Below are 27931 nucleotides of genomic sequence, written 5' to 3' on the forward strand. Positions count from 1 at the left end.
CATCCTGGCTAACACAGTGAAATGCCGTCTCTACTAAAAATACAAAAAATTAGCCAGGCGTGGTGGTGGGCGCCTGTGGTCCCAGCTACCCCAGAGGCTGAGGCAGGAGAATGGGGTGAACCCAGGAGGCGGAGCTTGCAGTGAGCCGAGATGGTGCCACTGCACTTTAGACAGCCTGGGCAACAGGGCGAGACTCCGACACACACACACACACAAAGGAATTAGTAATCTAAAGTGGGGGAGAAAAATTTGGAAAAGTGACAAATGAAAAACCTTACAAATCTACGGGATCTGGGTCTGTCTGCATGTCGGTGTGTCTATGTATTTATGTATGTTATAGGTACATATCATTTCCCCACCAAAATGTATAGAAGAGTTCTAATTAATTGGCTTGCCAAAAAAAATAAATAAAAGCACTTAAATCTAATATTTTATCAGAAAAATAGAAACTTTAATGTGAATAGCCTTTACTTCATGTAACTTTAATAATCTTTGCTAGAGACAGTTTAAAAATTATTGGTAAAATAGAAATGTCTTGAAAACTTTATTTAGATATCTGGGCTGAATTAGTCACACAGATCAGATACTCTTGTCGGCCAGATGTATTAGGATATAAAAATTTGCTTCTGTAGTACTTTTAATGCTTGCTTATCTTGTCTGTAAACCTACATGTCTTGAGAATTGAGCCTTTGGCTTAGCCTCAGGCATCGTCCTTCGTCCTGGGGTATGCATCTGGTGCGTAACTAAAATTGCTTACCTCTGAGATTCTTCAATAAAATTAAGAGTTACCAGGAGTTCACATCACAATTAATGTGTGTAATTTAAACATTACATCTTTTGTTGCCTAGACCACCTTCTGGTTACACACAAAGTATATTGTAATGGTTAATACGAGGTGTGAACATCACTAGACTGAGGAATCCCTAGATGGCTGGTAAAGGATTGTTTCTAGGCATGTCTGTGAGGGTGTTGCCAAAGGAGATTGACATTTGAGTCCGTGAACTAAGAGAGAAAGACACACCTTGAATGTAGGCAGCACCGTCCAATCAGCTGCCAGTGAGGCCAGAACAAAGCAAGCAGGAGAGAAAGGGGTGAGCAGCCTGCTCATCACGCTCCCTGTCTCTCTTCCCACGCTGGATGCTCCTTTCCTCTCCTCCTGCCCTGGGACATCAGACTTCATGGTCTTTGGCCTTTGGACTCTGGGACTTGCACCAGCGGCCTCCTGGAGGATTACAAGACTTCATTCTAAGACCGAGGACTACGCAGTCGGCTTCCCTGGTTTTGAGGCTTTTGGATTTGGACTGAGCCATGCTACTGGCTTCTGTCTTTCCCCAGCTTGCTGACGGCCTATTGTAGGATTTCTGCTCGTAATCATGTGAGCCAATTCTCCCTAATAAACTCACTTCTATATGTACTTCTGTGTGTACATATATTCTATTGACCGTGTCACTCTGGAGAACCCTGACTAATGCACGTATTAAAGAGACAGGATGTGTTTTGATAAAAGGGTTGAAAGAGGGCATGGGGCTGTGGTTCTTTTTAAGAAAACATCATTTCACCTAGTTGAGAGGTTTTAAGGATCATTTCAAGTGAAAAGAAAGATGGCAAAAAAGAAATTTTAAGCAAGTTGTAGTAGGTTTGTGGAAGATTGATCTCATCACAGAAATTATGTGTGATGAAGTTTGGCTAAAATCTAAAAGAACTTACTTAGTTTTTCTATAAATTGAACATGAACATAAACAGCACATGGATGCTGGGCCAGCCTCTGAGCCTCTGTGTCAAAGTCATGGGGAGTACTCTGTATACTGATCCACTGTTTAACAGAAAATCTTAACAGTTATAAAAGATTTGTGGCAATTTTACCTCACAGTCAAACCGATTAAAATTTGATAGATTTGTTTATAGGATTGTGTACAATGAGCTTCAGCATTACTAGTCCATTAATACAAAGGTAAAATTTAGTTTTTCTCTTTGGAACAAGATTTTTATGTAATATCAAAACACAGTAGAAGACTTTTGTTTGCCTGTTGAGCAAACTATAAAAGAGAAAGGAATGTGAGAGAGAAACAGCTTCAGTTGGCCTCATGTTGTCTGTATGAGGTCTTATTCTTTGGGAAAATGAGTCTTCTGTCTATCATCGACAAAAGGTTTCTGCTTTTTTGAAATCTTTAATTCTGTGACCTTTCTCTCTAGATCATTCTAAGACATACTTCTACCCTTCAGTTAGCCAGAGGATGTTTAAGTCTAGTTTGTTTTTGTTCTTGCATTTGCTTTTGTCTTGGTTTTGCTTTGCTGTGTGCTGCTTGCATCCAAAGGATCTTGACTGATTAAAAAAACATTGGTACCAATGAGCTGGTTGTAGATAACAGACCCTCAGGATGATTGGTATTTGTGGAATTAGTGTTCAGGCTGAGAGGGAGGCAGAGCAACAGTGAAACTCCCCACGTAGACTAGCATAGCACCTGCTGCCACCTGAGACAAGGAACGCTGGGACCTGAAGCTGGACCCACACTTCAAACAAACACCTGGCTTTGAAATGTTTCCTGAAAGCATCAGATAAATTGTGGCTGTTGATGTTGTTGGCTGACTCTCCTGTGAAAAGCAAATTCGGAGACTGATTCTGTAGGTTTTGTTGTCACTGAGCAAGATATAGAGAAACGCCACACTCTGAGACTCATTCAGGAGTCCTTTATTAGCCGGCGACCGAGAGACGGCTAGCGCTCAAAATTCTCTCAGCCTGAAAGAAGGGGCTAGATTTTCTTTTATGCTTTGGTTTAGAGAGAGGAGGGGGAGCCTAGCTGTAACAATCTTACAGAAGTAAAACAGGCAAAAAAAAAGTTAAAAAGACAAATGGTTAGAGGAAGACAAACAATTCCAGGTGCAGGGGCTTTAAATTCATCACAAGTTGATAGGTGCGGGGGCTTTGGGTGTTATCTACTGGACACAAACGCAGAGGCTTTAGGTTACTATCTCCTGAGTGAATTCCTGGGAACTTCAGACATAGCTAGCCAAGGTACCTTTATCAGTTAATTACACTCTGATACGCTGAGAGTCAGCTTGCACAAGTTAAGTCCTTGAGGAAGGGGGTGGGTAAGGAGCCCTTGATGTGCAGATGAAGGAGCCAAATGGAGTCTATCTGGCTCTCTCAGCTAAGGGAGAGTCAATTCAGCTTAAAACAAGATCGGATCCTTCCTGCCACACTGTGTCCCAGTTTCTGGTTGCATGATAAATTTCATCCTCGTCAGATCTTCCAAGTGCAGATGAGGGCCCTGATGGGGAGAGAGTGGTGTGTTCGTTCCTCCCCTGCTGTAACAAAGCACCACTGACCTGGTGCCCACACTCTCTTTTCTTCTGGCCATGACCTGCCTCTCCCAGAGTTGGCCTCTTGGAATTTCTCCTAAAGAGACCAGGGTCCCAGCCCGTCCCCAATTTCAGAGAGTTCCTGGTTATCCAATGATTCTTTGTGTTCACTTAAACCAACACAAAGTTGTTTTCTTGCAGTTCCGGAGGTCAGAATTCTTACAATCAAGACGTGGGGCAGGGCTGCGTTCCTTCTGGAGGCTCTGGGAGAAGCCATTCCCTTGCCTTTTCCAGCTATTAGAGACACCTGCTGGCCTTGGCTCCTGGCTCCTGCCTTCATCTTCAAAGCCAGCCTTGTAGCGTCCTCTCATCTCTCTCAGTCTCTCTCCCCTTCTTTCATCACATCTCCTTTTCTCCCTCTCACCCTACTGTCTCTGCCTTATAAGGACCCTTAGGGATGCCTTGGGCCCAGATAATCCCAGATAACCTCCCGTCTCCAGATCTGTGACTGGATCACATCGGCAAGGTCCCTTTTATGATGGAAGGTGACATAATCACGAGTTCCAGCGTTAGGACATGCACATCTGTGGGGAGCTATTATTCAGCCTAACAGAAGATGTATCCAGAAAATTGCAATAGGGATGTCTGAGGGGGATTGAAGAATCTCAACTCCAAACCACATCTAAAGACCCTTCTGAGGTGCAGCCCCTGATGGAGGAAGATGCTCCACCTCTGTTTCTGTCTGCCCCCGTCCCCCTGTCTGTTTCTAGACAGCCAGTGTTCAAGTCAGTGTGGCCTGAGAGTGAACTGCAGAATGGAAAGGAGTGAGATGCTGCAGTGGGAGAAGGAGCTCAACATCAAAGTCCAGAAAGCTGGGGACATCTGTGGGGTGGAGTCTGAGAAAGGTCGGCAAGGAAGGGGAAACATCATTTGGGTTCCTTACCATAGTCATCCTCAGCTGGCACAGTTTGCTCCAGCAGCAGTCTGGGATGCCAGCTGTGCCCAGGGTTGGATGAGCCACCCTCAAGTAAATGCTGGCCACTTCGTTGTGACACCAAAAAGTCAGAAACGACTTGGCATGACGAAGAAGAAGGAGGACTCAACGTGCATAGGAGACTGCAAGGTTAGATTGGATTTCTTGGGTCCTTCCTGCCCACACTGTATCCTGTCGAGGCTCAGGAGATTTCCCTCTCCTTTGGTGAGAATAATCAATGGATAACCAGGAACTCTCTGGAATGGGGGAGGGGCTGGGACCCTGGTCTCTTCAGGGCAGAAGAAATTCCAAGAGGCCAACTCTGGGTCACAGCCAGAAGAAAAGAGAATGTGGGCACCAGGTCAGGCAGCAGGGAGGGCGCCATTATCAGGGCACAGGGAAATTCCCAGGCACAGGGTCCCAAAATAGAGCTGGCGGAGAGTCCACTGATTTGCAAAACCCCCAACCTGGTAGGCAGGCACCTGTCACAGGACATCATGCTGGATGGGCCCTGCTTGTCACCCAATTCTCAGGCCTGACTCATAGGACAGACCCAGAGCCCTTGAAGGAAAGGGAGGCCAGGAGTCTGCCAAGGGCCCCATCATTCCCTGTAAGTGCGGCCTATGAGCATTCCTCCTGCCTGTTCTCCCTGGACCTGGAGCGTCCCCTCAGATAACAGGGGAATGCTTCAAGGAAACTCATCCCCAGGATTGCTTGATCCTGGCCAGACTGACACCAACTCCTGGGACCCATAATGACCCAGTGTGCCACTGTGGCCTTCCGGTCAGAGGAGGAGGTTACAAGGGGACAAGTAATGAGTGAATATCTGATTTCCGTTTGCCTTTCAGTAAATCCATCAGGACCCTCCCCTCACCTGGTCATCATGTTTTCAGTTCCTGGATGGGTAACTGGAGTGTGTGTTCTTGGAAGCTGCAGATTGTTCACCCAGACCTCCTGAGCTAGGAAGAGGAGAATGGATGCTGTTCTCTCCCATGAAACAACTTTGTTCCATCCCTGGGCCCTAAATGCTGACATCTTTGATTGTAGAAAGCAGACATCTACCCCTAGTTTGCAAAAACTACATAGAGACAAATGACTAACAGCAGTGAAAAGACCATGAGGTCTGACTTCAGGTGCTTACAGCGAGTCATCACGGTAAGATTCAGCATCTCTCAAATTCTGCTGTGCTTTCTGTGCAACCCACCTGCTCCAGCCAGACCTGGACTGCTGTGGAACGCCTCTCAAGGATGATTCCTGAAGAGCAATGGAGCACACTTCACAGTCCAGGCTGCCTGGAAAGGGCGGAGTCCTCGGATCAGGATCTGCATTGTTTGCTGGGAAAGAGCTGAGGATTTGGTTGGAAGTACAGCATTTTAGAAGGAATGCATCTGCTGGCTTGGTGACAAAGACATTTGGGGAAGACAAATATAATTGGAGCTCTCAGAATGAGCTGAAAATACCCTGTTCCACGTGAATGCTCACTAGGAGGTCTCTACCATGAGAGCGTCTTTATAAACAGGGGAAGAAGGGACCTTTGTGGCTGCAAGTCTCCTCTATTCCCAGGGCAGCCTGGCGTTTTCAGAATGGGCTCCGTAACCATGTACCTGATGTGGAGCTCTGTGTAACCACGCAACACGGAACCTGTCATCAAGGCTGACCACCTGGCGCCCGGTGAAACTCACCCCTGGAAGTGACAGCCTTAGATCCCATGGAAATGGCCCAAAGGGGACTCAGCTCCGTGTCAGAGGCTGGGAGCTGCCTTTAGAATGTGCTATGCTCTGAATCCATACCTAGAATTGACCTCATTTCCTGTGATAGCCAGAATTTATAAACCTGGGCAGTAAGCGGTTACGATGAGGGTGATAACTCTATGGTTACATACAATGAATCACTTCCAAAAGTTTTGTTTTCAATACCTGTGACTCTGGGATTTTGGTTCCAGGAATTTTAGTAGCTGAGAATGCCCCCCTCAGGGCTGACAACAGTGGTTTTGAATCTGACCACAACTGGCTTCTCAGGCTACTTGATGTGAAGATAGCACTGAGGTCACCGGGTTGGATTTATTTATTTGATTATTGAGAGAACTTCGTGTTGTTGTGACACACAGGACAGGAGGATCGAGGTTTGCTTCTCGTAATACTCTAACAAGTAGTAAAAGTTGATAGAAAATCTCACAACCTTACTGAGGCAGGACCACCAAGGAGTTCAGACAGCACAAGGATGAATTTGCCCATCAGTAAGGGGAAGTTTGAGTGGAAAAACCAGTCAAAGGTTTATAATAGTGGCAGCAATGGTCAGTGGTGGTTGTAGCCTCAACCCCACCTCTTTGTTTCCTGCAAATATACACACACAAAAGACTGACTGGAAGCTGCAGATTGTTCACCCCAACCTCCTGAACTAGGAAGAGGAGAACGGATGTTGAATAGTTAGTTCTCTCTCATGAAAGAATTTTGTTCCATCCCTGGGCCCTAAATGCTGACATCTTTGACTGTAGAAAGCAGACATCTACCTCTAGTTTTCTATTCCCAGGGCAGCCTGGGTTTTCAGAATGGGCTTTCAGAATTGGGATAGGAGCTCCCAATGGACCAAGAGAAAAATGGACAGCGTGCTGGCTCCCTCCTCTCCATGACAGAAGTTGAGGATGCAGGAGGTGGAGGCAATGTGGGCGTGGCTCCAGCTGGAGAAGTGACAGGTGCATTTGCTGTCGTCCTTGGGGTAATTGGATCCATAACAGGTGAAGAGAGTCATTTTTGTTTCTATGAGAAGAGGACATGTGTGTGCCGTATCTAGGGGTTGAGTGTATACAGTAGGCACAAATTCAGGTGGCTGCTTGACCCAAGACTTCTCTCTGGGATTTGTGTTTCTATTACCCAGCCCCCTTCCAGATGCCCTGACCTGAATGGTTGGTCCAGGTATACAGTCACTGACCACGCTATTCATCTTTTGGGAATGTGAAACTTTAATCAGAGACACTAGGACTCACAGTGTGTGGACTTAAGGTAGCTGGTGGCAGAGGCCTCAAGGGTCAAACCACATTTTCCTAATATTGAACATTTCCCTGGTTACTGTCCTTCCTGAATTGTGTAGATTTTGTCTTTCCTTCTATCCCCTGAATTGCCCTAGTTTGCACCTACTGGATCTTCTTTCCTGTTCAAGCCAACCAGACTCCGTTTCTGTGCTTTGCAACTAAAAGAATCTCGAGTGACATGGGCATTACAGTGGGATGGCATCAAATGCAGCTAGCATGATGGACTTTCAACAATAAGAGCTCAGGGGCAGAGGGGTGGATGGATCGCTGAACAAGTCACTTAGTGTTTGTACCCTCAATGCCCAAGAAAAATCTATGAAAAAATGTGAATAATCCAAGATTTGATGAAGCATTGACAAAAAAGTAAAACACACGGTTCGGGTGCCAGCAAGTGGGTGGCCGTGGCTCTGCTGACTTCTTCAGGAAGAAGTAGATGAGTCAATCGAAGGTCAAGGAAACCTTGGCTGATGGAGAGTTAGAGGGACTGAGGCAAACATTCTGCAGGATGCTACACAGAAAGGACTCGGTAGGCCCCGGATGCACGTAATGAGTGACTTAGGGGAGTTTCTGGGGTGATTTTGTACATCCCATTTGTCTCTTGCTCCTGCTCTGGGCTCCAGCTGAGGTGCCCGCAGGCTCCACCACAGGGAAATACTGACAATTAATGTCCCCTGAGTCAAGTCCATGGGGATAGCAGCAGTGGATAAAGGCCTTCCTCTCTCCTCCCTGGAGACAAAGATTCTGAGGACGCTTCTTGAAGGCACCTCAGAAGGTCTCATTGCCCACATACATGGCCCATTCAAAAACCTCTCCTTGTGTCAACTTTTCCTCCTTCCCTCCTGGATCCTCAGTTCTGCTCCTAGAATCACTTCCCACACAAACCCTCTGCACCAGAACGTTGCCTCTGGCTCTTCCTTCACAGGACCCCAGGCCACAACAGGCTACTTTAGGCAGCATCATGGCCTCCATCTTTGTGCTAAGAGTATTGGGAAGCCATTGGAGCGTTGGAAGCAGGTGCTCGATCAAATCTATGTTCTTAGGTGGGCACGGTGGCTCATGCCTGTAATTGCAGCCCATTGGAAGGCCAAGGTGAACAGATCACTCGAGCTGAGGAGTTTGATACCAGCCTGGGCAAGATGGGGAAACCCTCTCTCTACAAAAAACAAAACCAAAATTAGCGAGGCATTGGGGCACACACGGATGGTTCCAATTGCTCAGGGAGTCAAGGTGGAAGGATAGTTTGAGGCCACTCCAAGATGCGGTGAGCCATGATCATGCCATGGTATGTCAGCCTTGCAACAGAGTGAGGGTATATGAAAAAAAAGAAACTATATTGTTAAAGCCCAACCTGGCCCAGTGTGGAGCATGGTCCAGGACATGGGAGGGACAGGGGCAGGGGCACAGAGAAGACCATTCTGGAAGTTCTTGCCAGAGTCTGGGCAAAATGTGAGGACAGACTGGATGGGGGTGTTTGCTGTCTGGATGTCTCTCTTTGTCCATTGTTCGCTGATCCTCTCCCAATCTGCACACAGTCCCCTCTGACACTAGGCAGCCTCAAGTGTCCCGTGTCAATCCCAGGCTCTGACTCGCAGATGGAAACCATGCCTGTGCTCAGCCCGAGACAGACATGTACAAGCTTTCCCCAGGTGCCCCAGTGGGCTTGGGGTTTTGAGGTCTCAGGGAAATGACCAGCTGGGAAAGTGAGAGTCCAGTGAGTGAGCAGGAGGGGCCATGGAAGCCTCGCTCCTGAGACCCTGGAAGAAGGATCATGAGGAAGGGAAGCCAGGCCCCCAGAGCCCAGGGGAGCCTCCATCAGCACCACAAAGGCACAGCCATCAGTGTTGATTGGATCCAAGTCTCCAGAATACAAGACGGGGAGAGCCGGGTGGACCTGAGATATCACCTTGTCCAGCCCCCTTCTATAGCTGATGAGGAAACTGAGGCTCAGAGAGGCGAGGTCTGGTGACCACAAGTGGGATTGAACTGGACACACCTCAAGGTTCCTTGACCTGTTCCTGGCATCTCCTTTCGTTTTTTTGTTTCTTCCCAAATTAACTTCTTTCCAACACAGCATTTCGAGTTCCCCTGGAACTTCATCGGTCCATCAGTGTCCCCTGGTCTGGAAGATCACTGGCTACTTGCCAATGCCCCCACGACTCTGCTGCCGTCACAACCACCATCACCACCGTTACGAGAAAAACTTGAGACTGATGGCCCCCAAAACTTGGAAGGAGCTGCGAGACCAAAGAATTGACTCGAACAAGTCCAGCTTGGTGAGTAGGTGAGTTTATTAGGACTTACACACAGGTCACTCCTGGGCGGTGGCAGGACAGCTCTAGAGATCTGCGCTTACTCCCAATGCTAAGCTGCTTTCACGCTAATTTTCTGACTGTTTACTTATCGGGTAAGAGCGATGGGACTGTTTTCATTGATTGGTTCTCAGATACTCTCTGGGAAGTTTGAGTTCTCAGGGACACCTGCTCCTCAGCTGGGGACCATGGCCATGGCCCACCACCTGCCCTTCAGGGTTCAAGCAGGGGACATACACTCTTTAGTAACCTAGAGGGGACCCATCACACAACAACCACCCCAACAACCATCATCAAGAAGCCACTGGCTGACTGAGATACAGCCCCGGAAGGACAAGGGAGAGTGGATGCTGGAAAGACAGAGTGAGAGACCATCACCAGGGAAAGACTTCATTCTTGGAAGGACATCAAACCTGGGGGTGGGTCTGTAGCGGGGCTGCTGTTTCTTCTCCTGTATCCAACAGTTCTAACTCTTTGACTTTCTGCATTTTTGGTTCTTTTCCTGGCCTTCTCATTGCTGGTTCCTGCACACCTCCCCTGTATTCCTCCCCCAATATATTCTTCAGTCTAAAGTAAACTGCTTCTTCCCATTCACCACACTCTCCAGTTCCCTTTCCTTCCTTATTCCTGGCTCCAGTGTTCCTGCCTTCTCCTTGGTGCACTTACCATCTGCATTAACCACTCCCCTGCTGTGCTCAGCTACAGAAATGCCAAAGTCACTAACACTCACTTCCATAAACTATACCTTGCCCTCCTTATGCCCCTAATAAAATGTCTGCATTTTGTCCTGGCCTGTGCCAGGCACACTTTCCCTGGTGGCTGACCTGCTCTGGGGTCACTGGTCTTGGCTCTACTGCAACATCTCATGGATCTTGATGAGAACGTTGAGCTTCCCCTCCAGGTCCTGAGCTTGTTTCTTCAGCTCCTCAGCTAACTCTGACTTTGCCCCCTGAAGCAAGTGCTTTGTCTCATACACAGTGTTGACCACATCCAGCAGAAGCAAGATGGCTCCAGTGGCTGCACCCACGGTCATGGCTTCTCTGCTCATTGCCAGGGCGGGGCCTTCAGCAACCCTCTCAACCTGTTCACCACCTTCAACTGAGATTCGCCCAATGACCTGGGGGGGTGGGCCATATGCTCCTAACTGAGGGTTGACTCTGCCTTGTCTGATGGCACGGATGTCCCTCCCAATGCGTTGTGTGAAGGTGGAATAACTGTCAACTAAGGTAAGAAAGTTGGGTGTGTTCCCACCCACAAACTCCTTCACCACTTTCACTGCATCGGTGCTGCTTTGGTCCAAGCTGCGAGCTTGGTTTCGTGCCTGCAATTGCTTTACTAGTTCCACGACACTGCTGGTAATCCCAGTCATGGCAGATGCTGCTCCTAGACCCGCTCCAGTGCCCATGAGCAAAAGACTGAGTCCTTCAGAGAAGGGTGCCAGACCCAGGCCAAGGAGGCTCAGGGCACCAGAGGTAGTGCTAATAGAGTTGGCCACCACATTGGTAATGGTGGTGCCTCTGTGGACCCGCTGAACCTGGTTTGCGAGGGAACGGAGCATCTTTATGTGATCCTCAAGCTCCTTTTTCAAGCGAGGAAACTCTTTCAAAAACCACTCCCTGTGCTGCTGGTCTTTATCATGGCGGTTTTTGTCCTTCGTGACCATGTGACTTACAAGCTTGTTCAGAGCTTTACGGAGCACATCTGCCTCATCCCTGCACAAAGAAAGGTTAAAGGATTAAGGAATGCAGTTTCCCTGTCTGTGAAATGAGTTCCATGCGATCTTTATCCTGTGTGAAGTGCAGAGCTTTCACTATCAATCAAATAGAAACAAATTTTACAAATGGAAAGAATTTTCTTCCAAACTCAAACATGCTTTGTTCATCATAGATACCCCTCAGTACTTATTCCATATGGAAATAAATATCTTAAAGTCATCTCAGATGCTCTTTCGTGGTAGGTGTTTGATAAAGGTGCCTCCTCACTCAAGGGCAGGTCAACACCGTGACTGCCAAATTGTTTGGAGAGGGGAAAACTCGGTAGATGAACAAAGTCGTGAGAGTGGGACAAAGACACCTTATTCCCAGGATGGTAGCAAAGTGAAGCATGAACTTTTTTCCCAAAGAGAGACCTTCCCTTTGTCCTCAGCTCCTGGGAAGTGATCTCCAGGCTCCTGGAGTGTCCTGCCTGGTAGGAACATCTTTCTTTGTCTTGTGATTTGGCCATGGGACAGTGTAGCAATGTGATGGATGATGGGATTTGGGGCTATTTGGTGTCTTTCCTAACTTCCAGAGGACCTGGGGACTAAAGGTGTGAGACCTCAGGGAGGGGCTGGAGACTACAGGTCAGTCATGAGGGCAGCTTGTGATCCAACCCCAGCAAATATTCTGGACACTAAGACATGGGTTGAGAAAGACTTTCTCCTTGACCAACTCCAGCGGGGCTCTTCAGAGCTTCTTCTCCACTAGGCGCCGACCTTGGCCTTCCACACCCACCCACTGCTTTCTGGACTTGCACCACCCCGGCTCAGCAAGAATCGCTCCAAATCAGTTTAGGGAGGGTCCTCCCTGCTTGCTGTCTGAGCACTCTTTGCTATCTCCTCACCCCTAAAATTGATGGGTGAGGGTCTGACCTGCCTTTAGCAAGAATCCTGTTAGGCCAGTTTAGCAGGAACCCCCTACTCTGGTGTCTCCTGTCAGAACTGTTCCATCTCCTGCCCCTCACCCTGGTGTTGGCTGTGACTCCCTCTCTGTCTTTACTGTATTTGGAGCTGGGCTCAGTCTCCTTTCCCTGTAACAACCATCCTGAATAAAGGCTTCCTTCCTGATTTCATGTGATTCACGGGAATGTTTCCTTAACTGGGTGAGCTTCCCTGGTTGGCAGCACCCCATGTGTCTTGTCCCACATTGACACAGGAGATCACAGCGTCCTGAGGACAATGAAGCTTCACACCTGAAGCCCTCCCAGACTCTGCCCTGTGTGTCTCTTCCTTAGGCTGATTTTAATCTGTGTTCTTTCCCTGTGATAAGCCACAATCGTGAAATAGCAGTTTTTAGTGAGTTATATGAATCCTTCTAGTGAATTATAAAATCTAAAGATGACTTTAGGAGTCCCCATTAATTTGCAGGTGGCGTCAAAGCTAAGGTGCCCTCAGACACTGCCGTCTGGCTACCTCTGAGTACTTTGAATTCAAACGAAACCAAACCTCAGAGAGACAGAAGCTCACTTTGCCTGGCATGTGCTCCCTTCCAAGGCCTCATGCCCTTTCACCTGGCTGAAGGCTACTGGGTCCGGGCACTGCCCCAGTTGACCGGAGTGGGAGATCTGGGTATTCATTCTGGCTCCACATGGACTCTCCAGCCACCTTACCGCCTCCTGACCTGCCCCCTGCACCCCCAACCTTCCAGGTCTCACTCGCAGATGTCACCAGCCTAACTGATGCCTTAGCAGTGACAGCTTCACCTGTGCGCACGCCAAGGCCGTGTGCAATTTTATGGAACCTCTAGAAGACTCAGGACACTTTCAGAACCATCTATATAAATTGCTAATGCTGAAAAGGCCTGAATTTGGACAAGATGTTAGAAGAAGTGTTTTCCCTCTTGGTTGGGGACTTGTCAGTCTACTCAGTACCCTTGAAATTACATAAATTGGCAGCAACTCATTCTACTATGGAGATGGTCACTAAGGCATACTGCTTGCCATTGTCAGGGGCTTCTTTGTGTAGAAGAGAAGAAGGTCCCAAAGGGTAGCCCAGAACTTGCCAGTTCCAAGGCAGGGTGTGAGAGACACAGGCAACCATGACCCTCTATGTCCATGAGTGTTGGGATCATCCAGACAGAGAAGAAATATTCCTCTCCCAGACAGAGAAGAAATATTCCTCTCCCACTCACATGTCCTCTGCAAGTTCATGACCTCCTTAAGTTTCAAGCCCTTGGTGCCTCTCTTGCCACACCCTAGTCCCAGCCCTGGTGTTCCAGCCTTCCTATTAGTCCTACAAAAACAAGGTTGACTCTTGCTGCATCCTGACCCCAGGCTCTGACACTGGTCCTGGTCTCTCTTGGCCTTTGGGCAGAATCTTGGTCTTGGTTCCCCACATTTGACCTGGAGTTCACTCTAAGGCCTTCCCCACACTCCTATCACATTGACTTGCTATTCCTGTTGGACAGATGACTGTTCCCAGTCTCCATGACATAAGCTTAGAGCCCAGGGACAAGGCACAGACAGAGCCGGGAGGAAACCCAGTGCTGTCCAAGTCCACTCCAGCCTCTCAGCATCCTGGACCAGCAGAAGGGTCCTGCCGTGTTTATGGAATTCCTCAGATGAGAAAAAATGGTCCCAGCCAGCATCCCCATGAACATGCATTGGTTAGGTCAGGATTTTTCTGACTTGTCCCAAAGGAAGTCCTGCTGGGCTCCCATCTTCAAGAAGAAGACCCTTAACCCTGGTCTATTTTCACCAAGGTTGTTAGATGTTAACGTTAACTGTGCACCTACTATGTGTCAGTCATTATGCTAAGCACTTTACATGCATGCTCTCATTTTTCTCACAATCGAACTCCATGGATGAAGAAAGGCTGAAAGTGAGAAAGTAACTTGCAAAGTTCCCATCACCAGCAGATGGCAGAAGTGACCCTGTCCTTGTGGGCTTCCTGTCCCCTCAGCCTGAGGCTACTCACTGCCAGCGAAGGACATGGAGAAAATACTCTTCCTGGACTGCTGAGAAGGTCATCCTCAAGCCCAGCAGTGGGGCCTGCCTGGAGGAGGTGTGCATGTCAGGGAAAACTAGCCCAAGGGAGATCTGGGTGGCATCACCGGGGCTCCCCCCAGAGGTAAGCCAGTGGAGGTTACCTGGACAGTCCAGCAGCAACCAGGAATTCGTTCCAGGCTCTACCGTCAGTCAGCAGTTGTAGCAGATTCTCTCTGCTCACTCGGTCTTGGAAATACTTAAGGGAATCCTCAATAAAGGTGCTACTCTCTAGTTGGAAAGAAGAAAGGATAAGGTTGGAGAAAAGTGTAGGGGAGCGTAACAACCATTGCATGTAAGTTGGTAACATGTTAATTTTTCCTGCACAGCTGTGAAGTGGGACATCTTTGATGGAGTCATCAGTGCTATAGAGGGATTGTGAGCCCCCAAAATTCATATACTGAAGCCCTAAACTCGAGTGACTATATTTGGAGATTGGGCCTTTAAGGAAACATTTAAGACTGAATGAGATCACAAAGGTAGGGCTCTAGTCCTATTAGAGGGCTAGTGTCCTATTGTAAGAAGAGAAAGATACACAAGAAGACCAGGTGAGCATACAGCACAAAGGCAGCCTCCTCAAGCTAGCAAGAGAGCCCTCCCCAGACTCCAACCCCTTAATTTAGTAAACCATTAAAGACAGAAACCCCAAACCCCACTGTGTCCGACTGGCTCTTCTGAGTCGGCCTGCACTCCCACCCCTAAGCCTGTGCTTCCGCTTTGTGATAAAAACTGATTTGCTTTTTCTTTGACTCAAATTGTTTCTCTCAAAGGAGTCAAAAACCAGGACAAGGCTAAGGTCTGGTCTCACCTGGATTTGGAGACTTTCGTAAACCCACCAGCACCAATGTGACCAGGAATTTTCCAAAAAGGTAAACCAAAACAGGCAATTTTGTAACTGCAACCAAATAATGTCCTTTTGCAGTTTCATATTCACCTGATCAACATTGTCTCCCACATTTTTTCACCAGAGCACGAAGCCTCCTCCAGTTTGGTTTTCTCAATTCATGAATTCTTACTCAAATAAATGTTACTATGCCTCAGATTTTTCTTTGACAAGGGGTATCTGAGATCATGGGAATGAGGCCCTGCCAGGGGCAGTCATCCCTGGTCAGCAGGTGCTTGTGATGGGCAGGGCAGGGCAGCTGCCCTAACATAGCTTGGGGGACTGGGTGGCTTCCACCTGGAATCAACAGGGACAGGTAGAGGGGATGGAAACTAACCCTTAGAGAGGCCCTACTGTGTGGCAGGCTCTGGCCAGGCCAGGTACCTTTGTAATATTTGATCTCCATGAAAACGTGGGGAAACATCATTCTCGTGCAGGAGAGGGGAGGTAAGGAGCGCCAGGTCACACAGTAGAGATGTGGTAAAGGCCAGACCGAGGTCCAGTTAAGTTGGAAGCTGGGTCAAGCATGATACATTCTCACAAGGCCACTCGAAACAGAGGGGCTGGTGCAGAGCAAGAGCTGGAGGGAAGGGACCAGCCTCTGCTGGAAACAACCCAGGGTCAGCCAGGAGCAGAATGGGAGGTGAGAGATCAGGGCAACAGGTCAACCTCCTCTCCCACCCCTCCCCTCCTCCTGGACCCTGCTCTTCCCCCATTCCCCTCCCCTGCTGGTTCCACTTCCTCATGACTGTCCTGCCCCACTTGAGTCATTTGGTAGGTGCCAGGGTAGGGAGGAAGTTGGCACCTGGGCCGTGCCCTCCTGAGGAGAAGTCAGGACACAGATGCCCTCAGAGACCCCTGAGTCCGGGGACTCCACGTGACCTCTCTTGAGCTCAGGGCAGACTCATCGGCCTCCTTCTCCATCTGGGTTCCTCTGGGGCTCACTCAGCTCTGGAGGCACCACCCTCCATTCTAGGTGCATGTAGGAACCAGCCGGGGAAGAGGGAGTGAGCCTACCTGGGTTCATGGTGCCAGCGGCCGGGTTACCAAGGGGTTTTCCTTGGAGCTCTCCAGTCACTGTTCAGACTGGAAGGTTTTTCTTAACCCTAGAGGAGGAGAAAACAAATTGTGGGATCGAACATAAGCCACCTCTGTTCAGAGGGAGGCTGGAGGGGCTGGGTCTTTGCAGAGCCCTCTGTGGTAGTAGCAAATGTCCAAAGTGTTTCTCTATCTCCTGGGGCCCTGCCAGCTAATGTTTACAAAAACTCCCCTCGTTCCAGCTCCCTCTGCCCTCACTCTCACACCAAGGCAGGGTCATCTTGTCCTGTTGGGGTATGAGGAGAAGATAATCCGAGAAGGGGCAGCCATCTGATCCTTACAGAAACTGTGGAGTCTATACACAGGAATAGAGATGGGGAAGAAGGTTCTGACAATGACCTGGGCCTGGGAACATATATGATAACTGGCTGATGATAGCCAGTGTGTATTGAGTGTCTGTGATGTGCAGGGTTCCTTACATGTGTCTCATTCGATGATCACACACAGCCCGGGAGACGGGTACCACCTTCCCTTTCAAACACAGAGGAATCCACAAAAGTTAGGGAACCTGCCCGTGTTTTCACAATAGTGCTAGAGCCAGGACTTCTGCTTCAACCCCATGTCTTCAATGACTGTGCTCTACTCCCTTCAATATACTATATTGAGTCATGTATACACGCTCATGGGAAATGACTCCTCATTGCAAATCTGTGTCTCACACTCTGTGCTCAAGTCTTCGTCTTGGTGAATTCACTGCTGCTGCAGCGGACAGCCTGTGTCCCCGTCGCTTCTCTAAGGTCCTCTGTCCCACAAAGACCTGGATCCTGCCAGATGCCGGCGCAGCCCTTGCTGTGGCTGCCGAGCCCTCCTGGCACTGCCCTGTCCCCTCTGCTGTCCTCCCTGGCTGATGGACCTTAGGGTGCTTCTAATTCTTCATATAAATTATGCTACAATGAATATCCTCCTTCATATAAAACTGCCCACATTTGAGATTATTTCCTTTAGATATTTGTAGGAGTAGAATGACTAGGTCAGAAGCTATTAACATCTCAAAGTTTTTCTACCTAGAGCCACTCTGTATGCAAATTGTACCAATTCACACTCAAACTAGCAGTACATGAAGATGCCGATTCTTTCAGTCTTCCTGGCTCTCAGTAGTCTTTTCTTTAAGAAAAACAAAACAAAACAAAACAAAAACACACCTTTATTCTTTGAGACAAGGTCTTGCTCCTGGTATGTAGCCCAGGGCAGAGAGAGCTGGGGCCTCGGACACACCCGATACTTGTGAGGAGCTGCACCCAGGATCCCATCCTCCTTGGTCCTTGTTGGCCTGGCTCCCACCCCTGTCTGGAGCCTCTGCTGGGCAGTTGAGGCCGGATACTGCCCCTCAGGCTTGACTAGGACACAGTGTGTACTCCATGGGTGAGCCTGCAGGTTGGTCAATTCCAGGAAGGGATTTTATTCCTGGAAGACACCCCAAAGGCGCCTGGCCCAGCCCAAGCCCTGCCCAACTGAGAGACCTGGAAGGGGAGCCCTCCCTCCCACCTCAGCTCTGAGCCAAGCTCTCCAGATTCAGAGGACAGAGACTCTCAGCAAAGCATCTCCCTCCAAGTGGGTGTAGGGCATCCTCCTTGGGCAGGGAGAGAGGAGTTGAAATGATTTCCTGAGAAATCGTCATTTTCCATTTTAGTTTTGAGAAACTGTCTTGCTCCATCACCCAGGCTGGAGAGCTTTAGGGCTATCATAGCTCACTGCAGCCTAGAGCCCCTGGGCTCAAGTGATCCTCCTGCCTCAGTCTTCCGAGTAGCTGGGACTACAGGCACACACCACAATGCAGGACTAATTTGTTAATTTTTAATTTCAGAGAGACAGCATCTCCTGTGTTGCCCAGGCTGTCTTGAACTCCTAGCCTCAGGTGATCCTCCCGCCTCTGCCTCCCACAGCACTGGATTGCAGCCCTCAGCCGTGGCACTGCACCCTTCTGAGGATCTTCGATGAAAAGCCAGGGTCAAGTTCAAACCCCATAGCGGGGCACACAGGCCCTCTGATGCTCTGACTCCCACCTTCCTCACTGTTAGGCCGGAATCTAGACCCAACATGGCGGTATCACCCGGCATGGCAGGCCCTTTGTTAGGACTTCCCATCCTTCACTTCCTGCTAAGATTCTCAGCGCGTGAAAAAGGCCCGTGCCCGCCAAAGAACCCCTGCTCTGCGCAAGCTCCTGGACACATCATTCCCCAGAAATCAAAACCTAACTCAGGAAAACCAAAACCTACAAACCCTGCCTACCTCGCCCTATAAAAGGCCCCCGGATACCCGCCCCGAGCGCGACTTCCTCGGCCCTCCCCTTAGAGGACCGGTAAACCTCGCCCACGAGCCCAATAAAGGCTACCTTTGTTCTCATCTGCCTTGTGTCTTCTTGCTCGGCTCCCCATTTACATTACATTGGTGCCGAAACCCGGGAGGAGACCCCTTCCCGGACCCCTGACGGTTCGGGCAGGCTCTTCTCTCTCGAGCCAGGACCTCCTCTCCAAGCCGGGAGCCGTTTCACCAAATCCGAGACTCAATTCGATCACTGCTGGGTAAGATTTCCCCCATCCTGCAGGCTCCGGGAATCCCTGCCTGAGAGGCGCGGCTGTGCGGCCGTGTCAGGGCTTCCCCCACCCGTCACTTCTGACTCCGGCACCAGGGACTAGGAGGCGTCCGACCTCCCCAGAAGCCACCCTACCCCGCACTCCGCGTGGCAGTGGGAAGACTCTCCCGTTGCCTCCGGACTGCCTGCCTCAGGACCATGGGGGCTGCCCAGCCCAAACCAGACCCAAAATCCCCTTTGTGGTACCTCTTGGCTAATTTCCAGACTTTAGGTCTCAGCCAAGCCCGAAAACGAAAGAGGCTTATTTTCTTCTGCACGGTGGCATGGCTGTAGTATAAATTAGATAATCAGTCTCAGAGGCCTGCAGAGGGCACTCTAGACTTTAACATTCTCGCGAATCTGACCAACTTCTGCAAGAGACTAGGCAGATGGTCCGAGGTACCCTATGTTCAGGCCTTTCAGGACTTGTGTTCCCACCGGGATGTCTGTGCCGGATGTTCATTGGCCCAGGTCTTGCTCGTGAAATCTCCTCCCTCAAGCAAGGAGAAGGACAATTCTCCCTCTTTCTCTGAGCCTCCTGATACTCTTTCCCTGCACCCCCTTCGGTCCCCCGCTGAAACTTCCACCTATCAATCTCTTCCCACACAAGGCAAATAGTTCTCAGACCAAGGAAATTATCTCCTTCCAGCCTCACAGGCCCATTCTATTCTGTCATCATTTCATAACCTCTTCCATGTAAGTTACAAGCCGCTAGCCCGTCTCTTAGAACCTCTCATTTCCTTTCCATCATGGAAATCTATCCTAAAGGAGATCACTTCTCAGTGTTCCATCTGCTATTCTACTACCCCTCAGGGATGGTTCAGGCCCCCTCCCTTTCCTACACATCAAGCTCGAGGATTTGCCCCTGCCCAGGACTGGCAAATTGACTTTACTCACATGCCCCAAGTCATAAAACTAAAATCTCTCTTAGTCTAGGTAGATACTTTCACTGGATGGGCAGAGACCTTTCCCACAGGGTCTGAGAAGGCCACCATGGTCATTCCTTCCCTTCTGTCAGACATAATTCCTCAGTTTGGCCTTCCTACCTCTATACAGTCTGATAACAGACCAGCCTTTAATAGTCAAATCATCCAAGCAGTTTCTCAGGCTCTTAGTATTCAGTAAAACCTTTATATCCTTTACCATCCTCAATCTTCAGGAAAGGTAGAATGGACTAACGGTCTTTTAAAAACACACCTCACCAAGCTCAGTCACCAACTTAAAAAGGACTAGACAACACTTTAACCACTTTCCTTTCTCAGAATTCAGGCCTGTCCTCGGAATGCTACAGGTGACAGCCCATTTGAGCTCCTGTGTGACCAACGTGGACTGCACCCCAAAAAAACTTTCATCCCTACTGTCTTCTGTCTAGTCATACTCCTATTCACCGTTCTCAACTACTCATAAACACCCTGCTCACGTTTACACTGCCAGTTTACACTGTTTCTCCAAGCCATCACAGCTGATATCTCCTAGTGCTATCCCAAACTGCCACTCTAAATTCCCTCTTAAAGTAAATAAATAATCTTTGCTAGCAAGGCTATGCTGAGCCTCCTTAAGCACTCTCTAATTAGATGTCCTAGGTCCTCCCAGTTCTTAGTCCTTTAATACCTGTTTTCTCTCCTTTACTTATTCAGACCTTGTGTCTTCTGTTTAGTTTGTTAATTCATACAAAACCACATCCAGGTGATCACCAATCATTCAATATGACAAATGTTTCTTCCATTGGCCCCACACTTATCTCCCTTTGCTGACTCTCGTTTCGGACTCAGCCCGCCTGCACCCAGGTGAAATAAACAGCCATGTTGCTCACACAAAGCCTGTTTGGTGGTCTCTTCACACCGACGCGCATGACATTTTGGTGCCGTGACTCCAAATAGCCAGAAAACTGCACGTTCGATTTTTTCCATCCTACAAGAGCTAAATAATTCTTGTCATAAAGTAGGCAAATGGTCTGAGGTGCCTGGCGTCCAGGCATTCTTTTACACATCAGTCCCTCCCTAGTCTCTGTTCCCAATGCAACTCATCCCAAATCTTCCTTCTTTCCCTCCCGCCTGCCCCTCAGTCCCAACCCCAAGCGTTGCTGAGTCTTTCTAATCTTCCTTTTCTACAGACCCATCTGACCTCTTCCCTCCTCGCCAGGCCGAGCTAGGTCCCAATTTTTCCTCAGCCTCTGCTCCCCTACCCTGTAATCCTTTTATCACCTCCCCTCCTCACACCTGGTCTGGCTTACAGTTTCCTTTCTCGACTAGCCCTCCCCCACCTGCCCAGCAATTTCCTCTTAAAAAAGTGGCTACAGCTAAAGGCATAGTCAAGGTTAATGTTCCTTTTTCTTTATCCGACCTCTCCCACATCAGTTAGCGTTTAGGCTGTTTTTCATCAAATATGCAAAACTTAGCCCAGTTCATGGCCTATTTAGCAGCGACCCTGAGACGCTTTTCAGCCCTAGATCCTGAAAGGTCAGAAGGCCGTCTTATTCTTAACATGCATTTTATTTTATTACCCAATCTGCTCCCCACATTAAATAAAGCTCCAAAAATTAAATTCCGGCCCTCAAACCCCACAACAGGACTTAATGAACCTCGCCTTAAAAGTGTACAATAATAGAGTAGAGGCAGTCAAGTAGCAACTTATTTCTGAGTTGCAATTCCTTGCCTCCACTGTGAGACACACCCCAGCCACATCTTCAGCACACAACTGCAAACGCCTGAACCGCAGCTGCCAGGGGTTCCTCCAGAACCTCCTCCCCCAGGAGCTTGCTACAAGTGCCAGAAATCTGGCCACTGGGCCAAGGAATGCCCGCAGCCCGGGATTCCTCCTAAGCCGTGTCCCATCTGTGCGGGACCCCACTGGAAATCGGACTGTTCAACTCGCCCGGCAGCCACTCCCAGAGCCCCTAATGCTCTGGCCCAAGGCTCTCTGACTGACTCCTTCCCAGATCTTCTCAGCTTAGCGGCTGAAGACTGACGCTGCCCCATCGCCTCAGAAGCCTCCTGGACCATCACAGACACTTCAGGTAACTCTAACAGTGGAGGGTAAGTCCGGACCCTTCTTAATCAATAAGGAGGCTACCCACTCCACATTACCTTCTTTTCAAAGGCCTGTTTCCCTTGCCTCCATAACTGTTGTAGGTATTGTCGGCCAGGCTGCTAAACCTCTCAAAACTCCCCAACTCTAGTGCCAACTTAGGAAACATTCTTTTTTGCACTCTTTTTTAGTTATCCCCACCTGCCCAGTTCCCTTATTAGGCCAAGACATTTTAACTAAATTATCTGCTTCCCTGTCTATTCCTAGGCTACAGCCACACCTCATTGCTGCCTTTTCCCACAGTTCAAAGCCTTCTTCACATCCTCCCCTGGTATCCCCCAACCTTAACCCACAAGTATAGGACACCTCTACTCTCTTCTTCGCGACTGATCATGCACCCTTCACCATCTCATTAAAACCTAATCACCCTTACCCCACTCAATGCCAATATCCCATCCTGCAGCACGCTTTAAAAGGATTAAAGCCTGTTATCACTCGCCTGCTACAGCACGGGCTTTAAAAACCTGTAAACTCTCCTTTCAATTCCCCCATTTTACCTGTCCTAAAACCAGACAGGGCTTACAGGTTAGTTCAAGATCTGCACCTTACCAACCAAATTGCTTTGCCTATCCACCCCGTGGTGCCAAAGCCATATACTCTCCTATCCTCAATACCTCCCTCCACAACCCATTATTCTGTTCTAGATCTCAAACATACTTTCTTTACTATTCCTTTACACCCTTCATCCCAGCCTATCTTTTGCTTTCACTTAGACTGACCCTGACACCCATCAGGCTCAGCAAATTACCTAGGCTCTACTGCCGCAAGGCTTCACAGGCAGCCCCCCATTACTTCAGTCAAGCCCAAATTTCTTCCTCATTTGTTACCTATCTCGGCATAATTCTCATAAATACTCTCCCTGCTGATCGTGTTTGGCTAATCTCCCAAACCCCAATCCCTTCTACAAAACAACTCCTTTCCCTCCTAGGCATAGTTAGTGCAGACAGAATTCTTACACAAAAGCTAGGACCGCGTCCTATAGCCTTTCTGTCCAAATGACCTTACTGTTTTAGCCTAGCCCTCATGTCTGCACGCAGTGGCTGCCACCGCTTTAATACTCTTAAAGGCCCTAAAAATCACAAACTATGCTCAACTCTCTACAGTTCTCATAACTTCCAAAATCTACTTTTCTTCCTCCAACCTTTGCTGAAGACAATGCTTATGCTGATAAGGTAGCTAAAAAAGCAGCCATCAAAAGGCATCAGATCCCATCGCTCAGGACAATGCCTATGCTGCTAAGTTAGCTAAAAAAGCAGCTGGCTTTCAACTTCTATCCCACACGGCAGTTTTCCTCCTTCACATCGGCCACACCCACCTGCTCCCCCGCAGGAGGAACCGTCTTGGCTACGTACTTTATTTCTCAGTCGGCTCCAGATATCCGAAAAAATTAAAAATGGTGGAGGACAGCCCTCAAACTCCCATCCAGGATCTAGTCAAACTGGCCTTCAAGGTCTACAACTCCAGGGAGGAAGCTGCTGAGGCTCAGCGACAGGCGAGGCTAAAACAGAAGGTAGACCTCCAAACCCAGGCCTTGGTAGCAGCCCTGAGGCCGGCCGGCTCCAGGAGCTCTCCGAAAGGAGGTACTCCCCAAGTGCCACCTGGTGCCTGCTTCAAGTAGGGCAGCAAAGGCCACTGGGCCAGGCAGTGCCCCAACCCTGAGGAGTCAACTCGCCCCTGTCCGAACTGTCGGCAGATGGGCCACTGGAAGTCGGACTGCCCCAACCTGAGGACGGTCGCTACGCCTCCACGTGACAACCCTCCTCCACGTACTGGAGGCACCTTCCAGCTCCTCGACACTGATGACTATTAAAAGGCCCAGGCTGGAAAATCCCTCCTACTGTGGGCCCAGGCTGGAAAGTCCCTCCTACTGTGGGCCCAGGCTGGAAAGTCCCTCCTACTCTCACTGAGCCCAGGGTTATGCTCCAGGCAGCGGGTAAGTCCATATCCTTCCTTATGGACACAGGAGGCTACTTACTCTGTTTTGCCTTCCTCCACTGGCCCCAGCCATCCCTCCGCTGTCACCGTCATAGGAATTGATGGCACTCCCTCCACCTACCGCCAGACTCCTCTTCTGTCTTGCCGCCTGGATGGCTCCCTCTTCTCACACTCATTTCTTATCATTCCTTCATGCCCAGTCCCCTTGTTAGGACCAGACCTCCTCTCCAAGCTAAAGGCCTCAGTTCACCTCTGGCCCAACCCCTCCTCGCACCTTGTGCTCCTCTTTCCTCTCCTCTCATCTAATAAACCCCACCAGGCTGATACCTCACTCCTGGTTTTCGGTCCCCAAGACTCCACCAGAGAAACCTCAGATCAGGGCCCTCACTTAGGTGGTGGCAGTCATCTATGGCCAGTTAGGTCCTACCCTTTCTAAGCCCCTTACTAATCATTGGCTTCTTGCTACTCATAGCTCCCTGTGTCCTCTGCTTCATCCAGGACTGCATGAAAGAAGTCTCCCGAGTCACTGTCAATCAGATGCTACTCCACCCCTATACCCAAGTTCCGACCTCTGAAGGACCCCACAAAGACATATACCAGCAGGAAGCAGCCAGATGAACACGTCGCCCCTTTTTCTTATTAGAAAGAGGTCGGAATGTTAGGCAGGAATCTAGACCCAACATGGCGGTATCACCCGGCATGGCAGGCCCTTTGTTAGGACTTCCCGCCCTTCACTTCCTGCTAAGACTCTCAGCGCCGGAAAAAAGCCCGGGCCTGCCCAAGAACCCCTGCTCTGCGCAAGCTCCTGGACGCGTCATTCCCCAGAAATCAAAACCTAACTCAGGAAAACCGAAACCTACAAACCCCACCTACCTCGCCCTATAAAAGGCCCCGATACCTTGGCCTTCCCCCTAGAGGACCGGTGAACCTCGCCTGCGAGCCCAGTAAAGGCTACCTATGTTCTCATCTGCCTCGGGTCTCCTTGCTCGGCTCCCCATTTACATTACACTCACCACTCCCTGCCGCCACAGTCACCTTGGGTCCAGGCACCCACTGACGCCCTGCTTCAGTGCCTCCTGGACCCATCTACTCCTCCCAACCCCAGCCTCAGGCCTTCGCTCAGCTGCTCCCTCGCCCTGGAATGCTTCCCCCACTGTCCCCACCATGCGCAAGTCACCCGTCCTCAGAGACCCAGCCAAAGCTACCTGGTCCCTGTGCCATCCCCCAATCCTCCTCAGGCTCCCTGAGCACTCTGCTTTCCGGAGGCAGCTCTACCTGTGTGTGGCTCTTTGGGCCTCTGTCTCCCCTTTAGACTGAGCATCCAACGGGGACCCTGTTGTGTTCCCAGCTGCATCCCCTACGACTGACTGGGATGCCCTCCACCCTCCCTGGCACAGCCTGGAGGAAATCCCAGGTGCAGGAGGCATTACTTGAACTAAAAGCATCCAGCCTTTGGATGACATGGCCCAGCTTCGGTTTCACTTTCAGCTGAGGAATTGAATTTAATTTTTCTTTCTATCTTGATGGGCATCTCTTTTTGGTGAAGAACAAATAAGACCATGACTCAGATTTCACAGAAATTTCCCCCCTGATTTCATGTCTTTTGGCAGCTCTATCAGGTTTTCAAGAGGGGAAAATCTCAGGCTGGCAGAGGAGGTGACTTTCCCAGAGTCACACAGCTCTTGGAGGGTGGACAGAAGGCCAACATCTGCCCTTGTGACTCTGATACTGAAGCAAAAAGGAGTGATTTCAATAATCCAAAAGTTTCCAGGTTTGATTCTGCTTCTACAAACACAGAGATCTAAGCTGTCACTCCTGTAGTTATACTCACAATTCCAGTGTGGTTTTTGAATCTCATGATTGCAAAGCTGGCATCATGCCACAGACACCATTCTACAAGGCGACCTTCTCACTTCCCCTGTCTCAGCCATGTTTCCCATTAGGGACACAGAACAGCCTGTTTCTTCTCCATCCCCCCAGGGGTCTGAACAGAGGGACAGAGGTGAGGGCCAGAGACATGAAGTCCTATGAGCCACCTGCTCAGCCTCCTGACATGGGACCCTCAGCAAGTCCCCTCCCAGGGCCTCAGTTTCCCCACAGGGCCTGGCACAAGTAGGTGTTCCGACTCAGGGTGGGTGAGACAACCTCTGGGTTCCTTGTTATATCAAAAGAAATATATTGTCCCCATTGGGCCTCAGCAGCAGCATTCTCTGGCCAGCCTGGGTGTGGCCAGGCCACAAAGACACCCCGGGCTCCGGGTCACCTCCCCTCCTCCACCTTCTTTGATTCCTTCAAATTTCCCAAAGAGATGGGCACCTCCAACACCCACCTTTCTTCTGGGGTCACCTGGCCATGTCTCAGGCAGTCAGAACCAGAGCTTAGCCCAGGGAGCTTTGTGAACCCATCTGAGCTGCTTTTCCCACCTCTCTTTAAGGGCACAGCAGGAGGGAGGGAGCAATCAGACTCAAGCCTGGGTGCAAATCCAGGCTCTGACACTGCTTTCCTGTCTGATCTGAGCCAGTTACCTAATCTTTCTGAGCTTATCTACAAAAGGTGAATGATCCTTCCCTCCTGCAGCTATTGTGAGAATAAGGAGATTGGGAGAGGTCACACCATCCCCAACTTACCAAGGAATCTTCCTCTGACAGAGACGGAGCAAGATCCAGCTGTTCTGAGCTGTGTGGATCCCACCTCCAGCTGTGCACCTGTGTAATAACCAGACACATTCTCCGGCCTCCCAGATATACCCAGGAATTCGAAAGGGAAAGTGAAAGTCACAACTTCCCAGCAGCTTGTCATCAAGCACAGCAAACAGGCTGCTCGCCAGCACCATTTGCAGTCCAAGTCCAGCCTTCTTGCTGCTGCACTTAAAGGAGCAGCCCCAGACCAGACATCCAGCGCCCTCTCTTCCAACCCACCTGCCTCGCATCCTCAGGGTTCAGGATCTCTTGTGTCACCTGCCCATGTCTCAGGCAGTCAGAACCAGCGTTGAGCCCAGGGAGTTTTTTGAACCCATCTGAGCCACTTCCCCCTCCCTCTCTGCAGTTTATGGGCACAGCAGGAGGGAGAGAGAAATCAGACTCAAGCCTGGATGCAAATCCAGGCTCTGCCCCTGCTTTCCTTTCTGATCTGAACTAGTTACCTAACCTCTCTGAGCTCAAGAAAGACCCGTCACTGACTGACTGTGGGAGCCTCCAGATTACTCCCCGTCCTTCTGTGCCCCCACACTCCTCAGATGCCTGCCTTACTCCCACATATGCCATCAGCATTAGCACAGTCTCCCACATGTGCTGGGTAGATGCTTATTGCATATTTATTGCAATGCTGCTGGGGTTATTTTTTGTTAAGTTTTTGATACAGAGTCTCTCTCTGTAACCCAGGCTGGAGAGCAGTGGCCCCATCATAGCTCACCACAGCTTCAAACCCCGGGGCTCAAGCCATCCTCCCACCTCAGCCTCTGAGTTGCTGGGATTACAGGTGCCCACCACTACACCCAGCTAATTTTTTGTATTTTTAGTAGAGATGGGGTTTCACCATTTTGGCTAGGCTGGCCTGGAACTCCTGACCTCAAGTGATCCACCTGCTTGGCCTCCCAAAGCACTGGGGTTACAGATGTGAGCCACCACGCCCAGCCCATTGTGTCCTTCTTATGACTTTGTGTCTTCATAGCTTAGCTCCTACTAATAAATGAGAACATTTACAGGGCTCTTCCCACTTCTGCTTCTACTTTTACAGTTTACAAAATTAGCTGGGTGTGGGGGTGCGTGCCTGTAGTCCTAGCTACTTGGGAGGCTGAGGCAGGAGAATCACTTGAACCCAGGAAGTGGAGGTTGCAGTGAGCCGAGATCACGCCACTGCACTCCAGCCTGGTGACAGAGTCTCAAAAAAAAAAATATATATATATATACACACACACACACACACACACACACACACACGTATATATATATAGTTGAAGAACAAGGAGAAAACGTGAAAGGAAATGTATATCTCTATATATATCTAT

The 27931-nt window shown here is 49.5% G+C and overlaps 1 protein-coding gene and 1 long non-coding RNA gene across 4 annotated transcripts; one reads left to right on the plus strand and one right to left on the minus strand.

The window, feature by feature from the left end:
• Window positions 1-1075: 1075 nt before the first annotated feature.
• On the plus strand, window positions 1076-10289 carry LOC139358723 (uncharacterized). The gene is made up of 2 exons (XR_011614118.1): window positions 1076-1375; window positions 5122-10289. It is a non-coding gene; the product is annotated as an uncharacterized lncRNA (long non-coding RNA).
• Window positions 9572-26800, minus strand: LOC105464521 (apolipoprotein L2-like). Of its 3 annotated transcripts, none has more exons than XM_011712496.3 (4): window positions 23343-24403; window positions 16251-16339; window positions 14455-14581; window positions 9572-11322 (listed from the first exon to the last, which is right to left on the minus strand). In XM_011712496.3, exons 2-4 carry the CDS (start codon window positions 16258-16260, stop codon window positions 10461-10463), a joined length of 999 nt encoding a protein of 332 aa, XP_011710798.2. In that variant the 5' UTR covers window positions 16261-16339; window positions 23343-24403; the 3' UTR covers window positions 9572-10460. The 3 variants fall into 3 exon arrangements, with proteins under 3 accessions (XP_011710798.2, XP_011710799.2, XP_011710796.2); XM_011712497.3 differs by having other exon boundaries at window positions 23306-24403; XM_011712494.3 differs by lacking the exons at window positions 16251-16339; window positions 23343-24403 and adding an exon at window positions 26553-26800.
• Window positions 26801-27931: the final 1131 nt, after the last annotated feature.

Source organism: Macaca nemestrina, chromosome 15 (genome assembly GCF_043159975.1).
Source record: "Macaca nemestrina isolate mMacNem1 chromosome 15, mMacNem.hap1, whole genome shotgun sequence".
In the NCBI taxonomy this organism is placed as follows: Eukaryota; Metazoa; Chordata; class Mammalia; order Primates; family Cercopithecidae; genus Macaca; species Macaca nemestrina.

What these genes read in the sequence shown, in the direction of transcription:
- LOC105464521 (XM_011712494.3), bottom strand. Translation starts at nt 26,724, where the DNA reads ATGACAAGCTGCTGGGAAGTTGTGACTTTCACTTTCCCTTTCGAATTC. An exon ending in TGTCAGAGGAAGATTCCTTG is followed by an intron (nt 14,582 to 26,552) that starts GTAAGTTGGGGA and finishes CTTTCCAACTAG; the next exon opens with AGAGTAGCACCTTTATTGAG. An exon ending in GTTGCTGCTGGACTGTCCAG is followed by an intron (nt 11,323 to 14,454) that starts GTAACCTCCACT and finishes TTCTTTGTGCAG; the next exon opens with GGATGAGGCAGATGTGCTCC.